Source organism: Staurois parvus, unplaced genomic scaffold (assembly GCF_062004578.1).
Source record: "Staurois parvus isolate SC_StPar_1 unplaced genomic scaffold, SC_StPar_1.0 ptg000045l, whole genome shotgun sequence".
NCBI classification, from domain to species: domain Eukaryota; kingdom Metazoa; phylum Chordata; class Amphibia; order Anura; family Ranidae; genus Staurois; species Staurois parvus.
The window spans coordinates 2,719,825-2,735,479 of record NW_028317841.1 but is presented as its reverse complement, the minus strand read 5'-3'; the positions used below and the strand labels follow the sequence as shown (position 1 = coordinate 2,735,479).

Here is a 15,655-nt window from a genome sequence, read left to right as displayed (position 1 = left end):
GGAATGAGCAAAGGTACGTTTGGAGAAGAAGGGGCACAGAATTGAATGAAAAGAACCTCTATCCAACTGTTAAGCATGGGGTTGGATCAATCATGCTTTGGGGTTGTGTTGCAGCCAGTGGCACAGGGAACATCTCACGAGTAGAAGGAAAAATGGATTCAATAAAATTTCAGCAAATTTTGGATGGTAACTTGATGCCATCTGTGAAAAAGCTGAAGTTAAAGAGAGGATGGCTTCTACAAATGGATAATGATCCTAAACACACCTCAAAATCCACGGGGGATTACATCAAGAGGTGTAAACTGAAGGTTTTGCCATGGCCTTCACAATCTCCTGACCTCAACATAATTGAAAATCTATGGATAGACCTTAAAAGAGCAGTGCGTGACAGACAGCCCAGAAATCTCAAAGAACTGGAAGACTTTTGTAAGGAAGAATGGGCAAAGATACCTCAAACAAGAATTGAAAGACTCTTGGCTGGCTACAAAAAGCGTTTACAAGCTGTGATACTTGCCAAAGGGGGCAGTACAAGATATTAACTCTGCAGGGTGCCCAAACTTTTGCAGACGCCATTTTTTTGTTTTCGGTTATTTTGAAAGTGTAAATGATGGAAATAAAATCTAACTTTTGTTGACATATTATAAGAATGTCTAATCTGTAATTTGATGCCTTTTGGGGATTTTTCCATCTTTCCTTGGCTTCTTTATGCACATTAATACAAATTTTTAGCTGGGGTGCCCAAACTTTCGATCCCCACTGTACACTGTGGGAAAGCCTTTTCTAGAATAAAGGTGTTGAAGCATTAGTACCAGTGGTCCATTAAAGTGTATGTAAACCCATTTACTAATCTCATATATGCTTTAACCTATCACTGTCAAAAGTAACTCTACCAATGTCACCATCAGAAAAAAAACTCCCTAAGAAACTGTGGACAGCTGCCACGGGGAATATTACTTATAGACAGAACTGGCGGCTAAGAGGCCACAAGACATCAGTCCCACTGACATGCAACAAGGGCTGAAAAAAGGGGTAAAACAATGTTTCCTATGAGAAAAAAAAAATTCCAATTCTTTACAAAACACATTGCTTTATAAAACCGAATGTCATCCAGTTAGGGTTTACATCTACTGTACTTTAATAATAATCTACATGCCAAGTATTGCCCGTTCTAAGTCGCATCTCACTGTGTGTAATAATTAGAAGACTGTTATGTCTACTGTACATTTGCTGACACCAACGCTTTATTTTGGCTGCTGTAGGCAACGATGGTGGAAACACACAGATCAGAGTTTTTAAAGTATTTTTAACTCAGGAACAAAAATGTTATGTATCAAAGCTTACCAGTATTCAGATGGAACTGCTGCCTTCATTTTGTTTACATGTTTGGTGTTTTTACATTTAATTTCACCTGTCCTGGACTACAAAACACCTCCTCCTCTCATTTTCACGACATGGGGAGGAGCTTTCAGCTCATTATAAGAAGTCACAAGCTCACTTGCTTACTTTTTTTTGCACTTATCCATCAGATAACTAAACACTTTCTATTATAGATTTAAGAGCCCAAAAAAGGAGCGAATATGAGAAGTTTACATACTGTAAACTAAGTTCCTTGCACAAGGGCAAAAGAAGTATCTTCCAAGTATCCATCTTCCTGCTTACCAAGGCTTTCATACTGTATACCCATAGTTTCCAAAATACAATGGTATTCGTTTAGTCCAGCCAGAGTTTGTTTCTTGGAGTTCCTTGAGCAATGAACAGTTTCTGCCCCACAGATATGTAACTACTCACAGCAATGATCTTTTTAGCAATTTGTAAGGAGAGCACTCTTTTAAATGACCACCAATGTATGGCCACTCTTTCCTCTGACTACAAATGTAAGGAGTATTTTTCCCACTGACCACCTATGTAAGGGTCACTCTTCATACTATCTACCGATCAGGGGCGGACTGGCAACTCATGGGGCCCCCGGGCAATAGGGGATCATGGGGCCCCTGTGTCCTTGCCCACACTAAAAAAAGCCTATAAAAAAGGTACCAGGGGCATTTCATGGGGCCCCCTACTGACCCCGGGCCCTCGGGCAGTGCCCGAGTGCTCGATTGGTCAGTCCGCCCCTGCTACCGATGTAAGGAGCATTCTTCCCACTGGCCATCAACGTAAGGGTCACTCTTCATAATAATAACCAATGTAAGGAGCATTCTTCCCACTGACCATCAATGTAAGGAGCATTCTTCCCACTGACCACCAATGTAAGGAGCATTCTTCCCACTGACCACCAATGTAAGGAGCATTCTTCTTACTGACCACCAATGTAAGGAGCATTCTTCCCACTGACTACCAATCTAAGGAGCATTCTTCTTACTGACCACCAATGTAAGGAGCATTCTTCCTACTGACCACCAATGTAGGGAGCATTCTTCCTACTGACCACCAATGTATGGAGCATTCTTCTTACTGACCACCAATGTAAGGAGCATTCTTCTTACTGACCACCAATGTAAGGAGCATTCTTCCCACTGACCACCAATGAAAGAAGCATTCTTCCCACTGACCACCAATGTAAGCAGCATTATTCCTACTGTCCAGCAATATAATGAGCATTCTTCCCACTGTCCACAAATGTAAGGAACACTCTTCCAACTGATCACCAATATAAGGAACAGTCTTCCCACTGACCACCAATATAAGGAACCGTCTTCCCACTGACCACCAATATAAGGAACAGTCTTTCCAGTGACCACCAATGTAAGGGACATTCTTCTCACTGACCACCAATGTAAGTGACATTCTTCCCACTGACCACCAATGTAATGGACATTTTTCCCACTGACCACCAATGTAAGGGACATTCCACCCATTTACCACAATTTAAAGAACACTCTTCCCCCTCACCACCAACAATTTAAGGAGCTTTCTTCCCAGTGACCAACAATTTAAGGAGTATTATTCACACTGACCACCAATGTAAGGAACATTCTTTCCACTGACCACCAACGTAAAGAACATTCTTCCCATTGGCCACCAATGTAAGGGGCATTCTTCCCAATGATAACCAATGTAAGGGGCATTCTTCCCAACGATAACCAATGTAAGGAAAATGCTTCCCAGTGACAGCCAATGTATAAAGTATTGTCTCATTGACAGTCAGGCTAACGTACTAAGAGCTGAAGATATAGTAATTATAGGCAGGGGCTCCCTGAGACCTGAAAAAGTGATTTTAAGGGTTCCTTTATGTTACAAATGTTCAGAAAGGCTGGTTTATCCCCTAAGCACTTCTATAAGGGGGTTAATACCAATAAATATATTTTAGATACAAGTGTAAATACAAAATGTTTTTTCAAATCTAAAAAAAGAACAATGATATGACTGGTGTAGAAAATAAAGTCTTACCAAAAAATGCATTCCCATGTTTTCCCACAGCTTCGGTGATACGAATTATAACAGCAGGACCATTTTTCCTCAATAAGGTGGTTAACAACACAAATATGTCCGTCCGTGTTTGGTAAACTGCATTTTTTAGCTCAGCACCTGAAAAAATAAGAAAATGGTTTTTGTCTTGAAAGATTTTGTAGCTAGAGTTATAGAAGGAGACTGAAAACCTACAAAGATATATGGTAGGTTCCTTTACTGGAAATAAGATAAATGCAGTCAAGAAGAAACAGCATACAAATGTAGATGTACTATTACCACTACTACAAAGCTGAGACTTTTCAGGACAATAAACAAATCAGGAGGCATTGAAGTAAATCTGTTACATATGATCATAGTTTTGCAGTACAGACTGAAGAGTGTGGAAATCACTTTGCCAGAATAATGCTGCTTCACTTGAGTAATTAGTAGCTGAAAATCAGCAGTTTCAGTGGCTGGAACATGCAGGCCTTACACTTTGTAAATCCAATTAGGATCTTGTTTAAATCAAAAAGAAAAAAAAAATGTTTTTCTATAAATAGACGGAGACCTAAAATTTGTATTTGTGACTCAACTGAAATGATTGGACACCAAGAACCTGTCCTGGCTAATTTATCCCAGATAGCTGTACAGATAAGTGGCAACCACCCCAACCTATAACTAGACTTTGCAGTAAGGTGCATATGGAAGGGCAACGCACATCACAAACAAAAGATCTCCCAGCACACTTAACAGCCTGCCTGCTAAACAATTAAATTGACCCTAACAGTTTACATTAAAAACAGGGCTTGGTTTGCACACATTTGCAAACATATGCATAAGCTGCAGGGTCAATATCAAGGCTCCTCTGTGCACTGCGGTCTTAACCCTATACATTTCAGAGTCTCCCAAGTAAAAGCACAAATAGCAGTGGTTAGATTAAGGGCAGGTGTGCCTGGAGGGAAACCACCCCTCCTTGGCTTAGATAGCTGCTGCTATCTGAGCAAGACAGTAGGCATAACAACTTTAACTAGAAAAGCTACAATTTCTGGGGAAATTCTGTGAAGTGTTCTTGCTTTGTCACTCTGCTGCCTGCTCACACACCTGGGTTCCTATGGCAACTCACTCTACAGCAAGGGCAGAGAAGAGAGGTTTAAAACAAACTGCTTCAACTTGCTCACTTCACTGGCGGTTGCCATCGTCAAACGGTTGTAGTTTAAAAATTATAAATCCTACACCAAAGAGCTTTATATTGTGAGAATCACAAGACCCAGACCTACATTTTGATGCATAGTATGTCTCTGAAATATTAAAAATGAAGGCACAGTCGCAGTTTAGAAATTGCCCTTCAAATTTGAGGTGGCTAGAGTGGAGTTTCAATGAATGTCAATGGGCGGTGTGATTTGCAAACAAATGGTCATATTGTGAAAACTATCAGGACTATGGCTTAGCCGTGGACATTTTTAGTGGCAGCAGGGATAGCTGAACGTTGTGATATAAGATTTGTGTAGGTGGGCTTGAATATGAGGGAGTGATGGCAGTTTAGAAATCATGTCCTGATTTTTCAGCTCCCACTCTAGCTTTTGTCAGCTCCCACTCTAGATTTGAACATTCCGCCATTCATTCCTATGGGACAAATTTCACCACAAAAACGCCGATATTTTGTGAACCATTCGGCGAAACGTTCCACAAAGTAATAGCACACCAATCGGGAACAATCAGCACGTTTCCGTATATTACTGTCTATGTAGTGTAAAAACTGTGGGAGGAGTTAGGGTGGTAAATTTGGCTATAATAATAAGAATATATATGTGAGATAACAGTAAGTGGTCTTGCCATGCAAGAACACTTAATTAAAAATTCTACAACAAAACAGCATATATTATGAGAGGAACACAGAGCGTGAGCTTAAAGAATGCTCACTATTTTCTTATTATTATGTTTCTTATGGGACAACGTACATGTAATACTTAATCCATTTTCTTGTTATTTATTTTCTTATGGGACAACATACACAACATACTCTATTGGACCTTCCTCAGTGTTCTAAAACACTACCTGTGGTGTTAGACAGGGCACTCCCCCATGGGCGCATGGCCATCCAACACCGCAACTAGCAAGCAGACGGCTGCTTTGATAGTGAGTGCCTGTCATTTTCTCCCAGCACTTGCCCAAGGCCAGCACCAGCCCAAAGAATGAAGAGAATGTTGTGAAGGGGCAGACAGGCACTACAAAGCAAAGCAGCTTGCTAGCTGCATTGTTGAGCGGCCATGTCCAACATTGCACCTAGTGTTTTAGGACAACTGGGAAGATGGGCAAAGTACTACATGTACTTTGTCCCATCAGGAACTAAATCTTGTAAAAAAAAAAAAAAAGTCTGATAATTTTTCTTTAACCTCCCTAGCGGTATGATTATTTCAGATTTTTGGTGCTGAAAGCGGTACCATTATTTTGCATGGAAATATGTAGTTTTTTTTATTGTAGGCTGTAATATTTAGGAATAACTCACTGAAATCTGTCCAAACAAGAGTCTAGTAAACATCCCGGATATGATAAAATTTGAAACACAAAATCATAAATTATAATTTAATAAATAATCATAAAAAATAATAATATAATAATAATACATTTAATTCAATAATATAATCAAACCAAAAACACTGAAATTTGAAATATAGCGACAAGTTCGCACATCACTGAGCAAAGTCGCAAAATTGTTTTCAGTGTCTGATGACGAATTTCTCCACAAATCATTATCACTCAATTCTGCAAGTGGTTCTGATTTACTATCGCTGTTCTCTAGCTGATCTAAACCCGCTTTTGACCTAAAGGGACGTTTTTTTGGACGCCATGGACTTTTCTAAGTTTCAAGGCAGAAAGAACAGTCAAAATGCAGACAGGGGACAGGACAAAGCACTAGGGACAAAATGTATGTGAAATGGGTTGAAACAGCAATGTTTTACTATGTAAAATTTGTTTTGAAAAAAATGAATTTTTTTTAAATTTCCGCCCGTACGTCCCGATGTCACAGGGACCGGAACACAGAAGCCGGATGCCGGCATCAGCCGGAGGAGATGGCCGGAGACGCTGCAGGGGACACATCGCGGGAGCGAAGGACAAGGTAAGCTCTGCAGGGACTCCCTATGCAGCACTGCATGGTAAGCCCGAGTGTAGCTCGGGGTTACCGCTTTTGGTACTGACATTTTACCCCGAGCTACATTCGGGAATACCGCTAGGGAGGTTAATGGAGGTGGGTCAGGCTAACAAAGCTAAACATAACTTCACACTTTGGTTGATTTACTAAGGCACTTGGCAAGTTCAGTAACACATATCCCTAGAGCTTAGCGAATGTAGTTCGCTCTGCTGATTTCCATAATCCAATTATGTGCAAACAAATATGCTTTTTTTTTAAATTTACTTATGCCTGATTGGGTATTCTTTACAAAGTGAAGCGTCACCACATTCACTGAGGAAAAGGAGTGCAATTACACTCACAAATAATACACTCTATTTTCCTTTAGAAAACCAACCTCATAGTCGGCAACATCACCAATCAGGCAAGCCTACCAAGTTCTATCTTGCCCCTTTACATTTATGTGCAGGTAAGTTTCTCATAGGAGGTGACATCACTACAAACAAGAATCCCCATTCACTTTAGAAACATATGAGAAGTTGTCATGCCACCACTTCACTTCCAATAAACTCAGCCTCGGCAATATGGTATAGTTATATTCAGAAGTAAGAAAACATAAATCATCTTGCTCATCCTGGCAATTAAACACTCATTAAGATGTCATCATAGTTCTCATATACTCATTGTTAGTTCATTGTAAGCCCTGTTTGAGAATAAAATGCACAAAAAAAATTATATTTTTCAGTTACAACCTGTCTTAACTGCTTGTTTTTTTTACTAGTACAATGTGCAGAACTTAAAGTATACAAGCCCAAAAACAACATTTTAATATTTTCAGCTTACCAGTCCTTTAGATGTAGTGACTGCATTCATTTGTAGGCTTTTTATTGCTTTATTTGTACTTTCCAATGCTGCCACTTTCTGTGCTAGGGTGACAATGCTCATTCACTGTACTGTATCTAAGGAGGAGTAGTGTTGTCACTCCAGGACAGGAAATGGGTAAAGACCATAGACCACTTCCTCCCCATCTCCATATCATAGGGATGATGTATTCTGTAGTTCACAGAGGAAACATGTGAAGCAGCATGCACAGAATAGAACTGGATTTCTGGCAGGATCAAGAGGTAATGTTTGGCACTTATCAAATAGGGAAAACAAAATGGTATATTTAGTAGGCTAAAAGGGAGCAAACAAGAGAAGTTGTTAGAGGTTATGTACCCTTTAAAGTGATTCAAAAAGTTTTTCTTTTAATGACAAATATGTCATTTTTACCTGCTCTGTGCAATGGTTTTGCACAGAGAAGCCCTGATCTTCCTCTTCTCAGGTCCCTCACTGGCACTCTTGCCTCTCCTTTACTAAGTGCCCACCATAGTAAGCTGCTTGTTATGGGGGGGGGGGGGGCTTGCTCCTTAGCCACCTCTGTGTGGCCATAAGACACACAGAGCATGGCTTGGCCCCATTCCCTCCTCACTGGCTGTGATTGACTGCTGTCTATAAGCCAATAAGAAGTGAGAGCCTCGGGGGAGTATAAGGGGAGGGAGTTGCACACGGGTGTTTTTTTTTACCTTCATGCATAGAATCAGGGGCGTATTTACCACAAGGTAAACAAGGCATTTGCCTAGGGCAGCATTGCCTCCTGGAAGAAGGGACATATGCGGCATAGGGACCAGGTAGAATCCAACAGAGGCTGCAGGCTGCTTAATGGTGTAAACAGAGCCCAACTGTCATTCTCGAGGATGTCCAGAGCAGTGAAAGTGAGTACCTTTGTCTCTGGTGCCGCAGTGGGGGGGGGGGTGTTAGTTGAAGGCTCAACTGGCACTGGCAGGCTCTCTTTGCCAGGGGGGTCCAATTTTTGTGTTGCCAAGGGCAGCACAAAATCGATGAGTTTCTACGGGCAATGTTCAAATGAAGGATTCACAAATATTGAAGGAATTTTGAACCTGTAATTCCCTATGCAATGAGGCCTCCACCGATTCCATGCGAACAACGTAGAACAATTGGATAAAGAGATAGTAGGGGGTTCTGGGTAGATCCACTTATGTAAGAAATAGTTTTTCGTGTCACTAGGGATATGTTAGTAAAGAGCTGCTCCCAGCCCCTTGAGATTTTATTGCCTGGGAAATTGATGAGGCCAAAAAAAGCCCATTCAGCTCTGGAGGTAGGTAGTTCACTAAGTATGTGGTAGCATAATGCACTACGGAGTTCCAGAAACGTCTGATCCCGGGGCACGACCAAAAAGCATGGAACAGATATGCAGCTAATTATCAACATAGCATAACTCAAAGTGTTACTAACCCTGCAACAGTAAAATCAGTCTGTATATGACGTAAAGCATGCTTGCTATACTCACTATGAAACCTAAGGGGTTAATCCTCTTCATTGTGTAAAAAGGATGTTTGATCCTGTCTTCTCTGATCCTCCCCTACTTCTAATGTCCCCAATCCATCTGCTGAAAGAACAGAGCCTTGGGGGCAAGCTGCACATGCTCAGTTTGGTGTGTATTGCTAGAGAGTTTTGTTCTTCTCTTAGGAGAGTGCATGTAATCAGCACAAGGCCAATCAACACTGTCCAGAGAGAGGGTCAGGGGTCCTGCAGCCTCACAGGACAATCAGGGGAGAATAAGAACTCCTCCTACAAGCTTTAACCAGTGCTCTGCTGACCACTGATAGAAGTCACAAGACTGCTATATACTGCTGGTAGGAAAATGTCTTTAGCAGTTTATATTTACTAAAATACTGTAATTGGAATTTCATGCTATGAGTACTGTGGGAGACCAGATACAGTGAATGCAGGGTCCTGGGTTTAGTAACACGTTAAAAAAAATGTAAAGATTGCTGGTTATCCTCTTAACTGGTTTTTACTTGCTTACAAATCCATACTTGCTCTCCCTGCTTTGTAATTTTTAGAAGGCTGTGGAGGAATGGTTAACATAACTAACTTTGTCTGTACTGTGTGCACTGTTCTTCATTATTGGCTGGAAACTAGATTTGAACACTGTCTATTCTAACAAAGGGCTAAAATTGTAGAAACCGCCATCCCGCATTGTACAGTACGTATAATGAGGGCTAGCTCACTCTCAGTGGGGAGAGACACTGTAAGACTGTCCAGAAATTCTTAGAATCATCCCTTATATCTTCTCCTTAGAAACATTTAAAAGGTAAAACAAATTGCAAAAAAAAAATTTTCAGGTATGCTGTGTGAATGAGTACATATAACAAACATATAGCAGGGTTTTCTGAAACATTACTGCAAAAGTGGAAATATGCTTTAAATGATTTCAAACATTATTCTATATGTATTCATCTTAGCGGAAAGCCAGGCAGCTGTTCAGCTGCGACCAGTGTAATCTTATCTATGGGATGAAGGTGTGAAACCCTCCAGGAAGTAGACAAGATAACATCAACTTCAACCAAAAAAAATAAGATACTAGTTGCTTTGTATAGGTCCCCAAAGAGCACAAGCAACTCCAGCTAAATATGAAAGCCTGACCTTTAGCATCACAACGTTGCAAGGAAATAAAAAGAATCCATATGCAGATTTTATATTCATTATCCAATGAGTATCTACTGTATATTTGCTTCCGAGATTTATAGGGAAGTCATTTCAATGATATCATACCTGTTTCTCAACTTAATATTTTTGTTTGATATCATTAAGAAAAGTTCTGTTTTATTTATCCATCAATTTCAGCCTTTCTAAATCAATTTGAGTTTCAGCTCAATAGTTATTCACTAAGGTCTTATTGTACACTGGGTGCTTAGCCCCGATGCGTGAGAAGTGTTTAGGTACTGGTGGAAGGCACATTTGCACCATCTAGCCCCCACTGTCAGCAGCCTGTTAAACTCTGAGAGGCTAAAAGCTGTTACAGCTGAACAGTGCACCAAGCGGTAATAATGTTTGGAATAGTATATGCCCATGGATGAATACCCAGAATGCAGAATGCTTGTGTTCCGGGCATTCATCCCTGGGCGCATACTGTCCTGTTTGTACAGCTCAGTACAGCATCCAGCCATAGCAGCTTTCAGCCTCTCATAGAGTTTAACAGGCTGCTAGCAGTGGGGATGGACAGTGCACTTGGACCTTTTGCCTGCACCCAAATGCCACAGTCTCATGTGCCAGGGTTAAACACTCAGTGTGCATGCAGTCTAAGAAACATTTTGTGTGGAACTGAAGAATAAACAAACCAAAGGTTAAAATGGTACATGCAAGTGGCCCTTGTGTAAGTGTTTCTTTTGTCATCCACACAATATAAGAGATCAGTATCTGCTTAAGATCCCTCATATCTATGAAACATGGCTATCCCCACACATGACCAAATATATTGTAGAACGAGCAGCCACAAGAAAGGGAAATTTTGATAGTCCAACTATGCAGGCGTTTGGGCAGTTTTAGTCCTAAACCTTTTAAATGTACAATTTACACAAATGTGTTCAGCTGGCAAATGAAGTAAAGCATAAAATGACATACCCAAGTGTTTTTTATGGTGTGTAAAGAGTACTGAAGTCAAAGTCGCCAATAGTGGCCTTATTATTTCATCTTGGATCAACAAACTAGCATCGACAAGCAGATATGAATGCAGAAATCCTGAGAGTGAGGACAGGTAGTCAAGCAGAACCAGCACCTGTATAATAAGAACAGACACAGATTTAATAAAAGTACATATAGTTTAAATAATAAAATATTAGTTAAAGAATAATAAAATCCTAATGGTGATAAACCTAAATTCAAAATACCCACGCTTACTAACCAGGATCATGGTTTTTTTTAAAGTGCTTTTATTAATTTCACTTTTCCAAGAGTGCATTCCATCTCTGTGCATAGCTCCAAGGCATTATCACGCATCTCACAGTCCTAGTATTAGCATATGTATATAATAATAAAAGAGTGAGCGCTAATCCAAAAAAGCAGCTAAGCACTCTAAGCAACCAATAAATACTTAGAGTAATATCAACAAAAGTGCAGCGCTAAATAATAAAGTCTGAAAAATGTCCACTAAAGTCTAATTCATAAAAACGTTCCAGATGACAAGAAATCAATGGTGGTGATCCGTGAAGAAAAGCAGAAATGCGCACTCACCAGAAGACAGATATAAGTAAGCGGTATGCGTCAAAGCCCATGGATCCTCAATCAAGGAGAAAACTGGTCTGGTCAAAATGGGTTGATCTTCCCTGAAGGATGCAGAGCTTATCCAAAGCAGATCCAGGTAGCCAGAGGTCTCCTACAGCTGGATAGACGGAAGGGGTCATCTGCTTAAAGGGGTCTTCCTCCTCTTGGTAAAGGCCTGAATTCTAAGTAAAGGACTCTGCAAAAAGGTACTCCTCTCAGGGAGTCAGGGAAGGACGCCCATAGTGTAGTATTCATAGAATCAATTGCTTTATTAAGGACAATGATAACAACTTTGAAAGACATGTATCATCCAGGTGTGAAGGTTGAACTAACCCTAGGAGATAAAATGATGGCTGCCTGGCCTCCACGTGGAACCAGTCCATACCTCTGATGAAGTGCGTGCACACGTAACGCGCAAGGAAGAGCCTGGACGTCGAGACGCTACGCCGCCAGAGCCACGTGGAGGCCCGGCGGCCATCATTTTATCTCCTAGGGTTAGTTCAACCTTTGCACCTGGATGATACATGTCTTTCAAAGTTGTTATTATTGTCCTTAATAAAGCAATTGATTCTATGAATACTGCACTATGGGCGTCCTTCCCTGACTCCCTGAGAGGAGTACCTTTTTGCAGAGTCCTTTACTAAGAATTCAGGCCTTTACCAAGAGGAGGAAGACCCCTTTAAGCAGGTGACCCCTTCCGTCCATCCAGCTGTAGGAGACCTCTGGCTACCTGGATCTGCTTTGGATAAGCTCTGCATCCTTGAGGGAAGATCAACCCATTTTGACCAGACCAGTTCTCTCCTTGATTGAGGATCCATGGGCTTTGACGCATACCGCTTACTTATATCTGTCTTTTGGTGAGTGCGCATTTCTGCTTTTCTTCACGGATCACCACCATTGATTTCTACTTGTCATCTGGCATGTTTTTATGAATTAGACTTTAGTGGACATTTTTCAGACTTTATTATTTAGCGCTGCACTTTTGTTGATATTACTAATATTAGCATACCTTAGCCCTGAGCCTAGATCTCTGCTGTCCAGTCATTTCTCCTGCAGCCAATGATAATGCTGCAGATGTTGGCCATTCAAGCTGAACATGTAGGCATGTGTGCAACACGGTGACAACACTTTCCTGTACTGAGATCTAGTGATTGAGCTTTGTCACACTATCATGAGAGGATCCTGGGGAAGACCTTTGCTGTCGTGATCATCAGGTCTAATTGCAAGAAAGCAAGGCAAAACAGAAATCGTAAAGAAATAATAATACAACTATAAGTGCATTGCACTCACTTTGACAGCCATGTGTCTCTTTAATAATGATCACTGCCATTCCCATTTTCTGTAATCACTTCCACTCACTGTATTTCTTGCCGATTGCCATAGAAAGTCTAAGCTCAAACACTGCAGCTGAAATCACAGCTCACACACAATCCCTTCATTTCAAGTAATGCTGTAAAAGGAATGCCCTGCAAGACAGAAGGGATCCTGACCTAATAAAAGAAATCTCTTAGCTTTACTACAGCTAGATAGGACTACCAAAAAGCCAAAGGCCTTTAGAGAAAAATCTGAACAGGCACCTATCATATCTCATACAAGCACCTTTGGCTTTTTGTTCAGCATTTAGGATAATAATTTTAATAACATGGAATATAGATTCTCCATCAATAACTCTGACAAGGCTTTCAGAGGCTAAAGTAGCAGATAAGGGAACGGAAAAAGACTTGTGAAAGAAAAAGAAGCACTGCATTTAAAGCACTGAAAGTAATGTAAGTAAGGAATTGGTGCCAAAAAGACAGAATAAACAGAAAAAACTACCACACCAAGCACGCTTGCTGGGTAAACATACAGAGTGTTCAGTAATGTGGGCCATTAACAACAGTAACAATTCTAACAAGTAACCAGAATCTTAGAATCTGAAAAAAATTATATATTCTTAGAATTTGACACAGCAGGTTTTAACATTAAGGTTTAGTTTAAGCTGGAACAGCCTTTTGATTCCATTTTTACTTTCTACATTCTGCTGCTAGAAAAAAATCACCAGAAAAAAAACACTAAACAGGCTGTCTGCCTGTCCCCTATGGAACTGCTCCTAAGATTCCACAGAGGGAAATCAGCAGCCTCTTAGTGATCCTGCCACTGGCAATGTTGACTGTGGCAGGATCGCTTATGGCAGGGCTACCTATCTGATAGTAGGCTTACATGGTTACTTAGACTGGGGAAAAAAAACAAAAAAACAAAAAATGTTCCATAGGTTCAATTAAAAAAAATATATAGAAACTTGCATCCTCAGTTGGCCTAGAGGAGGTCAGAAAAAAAAAAAAACAACCAACATACAAATTGTTGTCCTTCTTGACCCCTAAGCCCTGGTTCACATATACAGTCAGGTCCATAAATATTGGGACATCGACACAATTCTAACATTTTTGGCTCTATACACCACCACAATGGATTTGGAATGAAATAAACAAGATGTGCTTTAACTGCAGACTGTCCGCTTTAATTTGAGGGTATTTACATCCAAATCAGGTGAACGGTGTAGGAATTACAACAGTTTGCATATGTGCCTTCCACTTGTTAAGGGACCAAAAGTAATGGGACAGAATAATAATCATAAATCAAACTTTCACTTTTTAATACTTGGTTGCAAATCCTTTGCAGTCAATTACAGCCTGAAGTCTGGAACGCATAGACATCACCAGACGCTGGGTTTCATCCCTGGTGATGCTCTGCCAGGCCTCTACTGCAACTGTCTTCATTTCCTGCTTGTTCTTGGGGCATTTTCCCTTCAGTTTTGTCTTCAGCAAGTGAAATGCATGCTCAATCGGATTCAGGTCAGCTGATTGACTTGGCCATTGCATAACATTCCACTTCTTTCCCTTAAAAAACTCTGGTGGCTTTTGCAGTATGCTTTGGGTCATTGTCCATCTGCACTGTGAAGCGGCGTCCAATGAGTTCTAAAGCATTTGGCTGAATATGAGCAGATAATATTGCCCGAAACACTTCAGAATTCATCCTGCTGCTTTTGTCAGCAGTCACATCATCAATAAATACAATAGAACCAGTTCCATTGGCAGCCATACATGCCCACGCCATGACACTACCACCACGCTTCACGGATGAGGTGGTATGCTTAGGATCATGAGCAGTTCCTTTCCTTCTCCATACTCTTCTCTTCCCTTCACTCTGGTACAAGTTGATCTTGGTCTCATCTGTCCATAGGATGTTGTTCCAGAACTGTGAAAGCTTTTTTAGATGTCGTTTGGCAAACTCTAATCTGGCCTTCCTGTTTTTGAGGCTCACCAATGTTTTACATCTTGTGGTGAACCCACTGTATCCACTCTGGTGAAGTCTTCTCGATTGTTGACTTTGACACACATACACCTACCTCCTGGAGAGTGTTCTTGATTTGGCCAACTGTTGTGAAGGGTGTTTTCTTCAACAGGGAAAGAATTCTTCGGTCATCCACCTCAGTTGTTTTCCGTGGTCTTCCGGGTCTTTTGGTAATGCTGAGCTCACCAGTGCGTTCCTTCTTTTTAAGAATGTTCCAAACAGTTGTTTTGGCCACGCCTAATGTTTTTGCTATCTCTCTGATGGGTTTGTTTTGTTTTTTCAGCCTAATGATGGCTTGCTTCACTGATAGTGACAGCTCTTTGACAGCAACAGATTCCAAATGCAAATAGCACACTTGAAATGAACTCTGGACCTTTTTTCTGCTCATTGTAATTGGGATAATGAGGGAATAACACACACCTGGCCATGGAACAGCTGAGAAGCCAATTGTCCCATTACTTTTGGTCCCTTAACAAGTGGGAGGCACATATGCAAACTGTTGTAATTCCTACACCGTTCACTTGATTTGGATGTAAATACCCTCAAATTAATGCTGACAGTCTGCAGTTAAAGCACATCTTGTTAGTTTCATTTCAAATCCATTGTGGTGGTGTATAGAGCCAAAAATGTTAGAATTGTGTCGATGTCCCAATATTTATGGACCTGACTGTATGAGGTTTCCCTGTGGCTGCGTAGCTCTGC

General features: G+C 40.8%; 1 protein-coding gene across 1 annotated transcript in view; it reads right to left on the bottom strand.

The window, feature by feature from the left end:
* RTTN (rotatin) overlaps positions 1-15,655 on the bottom strand; it is a 326,182-nt gene that overhangs the window by 53,253 nt on the left and 257,274 nt on the right. The window contains exons 39-40 of the mRNA XM_089664026.1: positions 10,985-11,138; positions 3,388-3,525 (exon numbers count right to left, since the gene is read on the bottom strand). Coding sequence (XP_089520152.1) covers positions 3,388-3,525; positions 10,985-11,138 — 292 coding nt within the window. The remainder of the gene's footprint in view (positions 1-3,387; positions 3,526-10,984; positions 11,139-15,655) is intronic.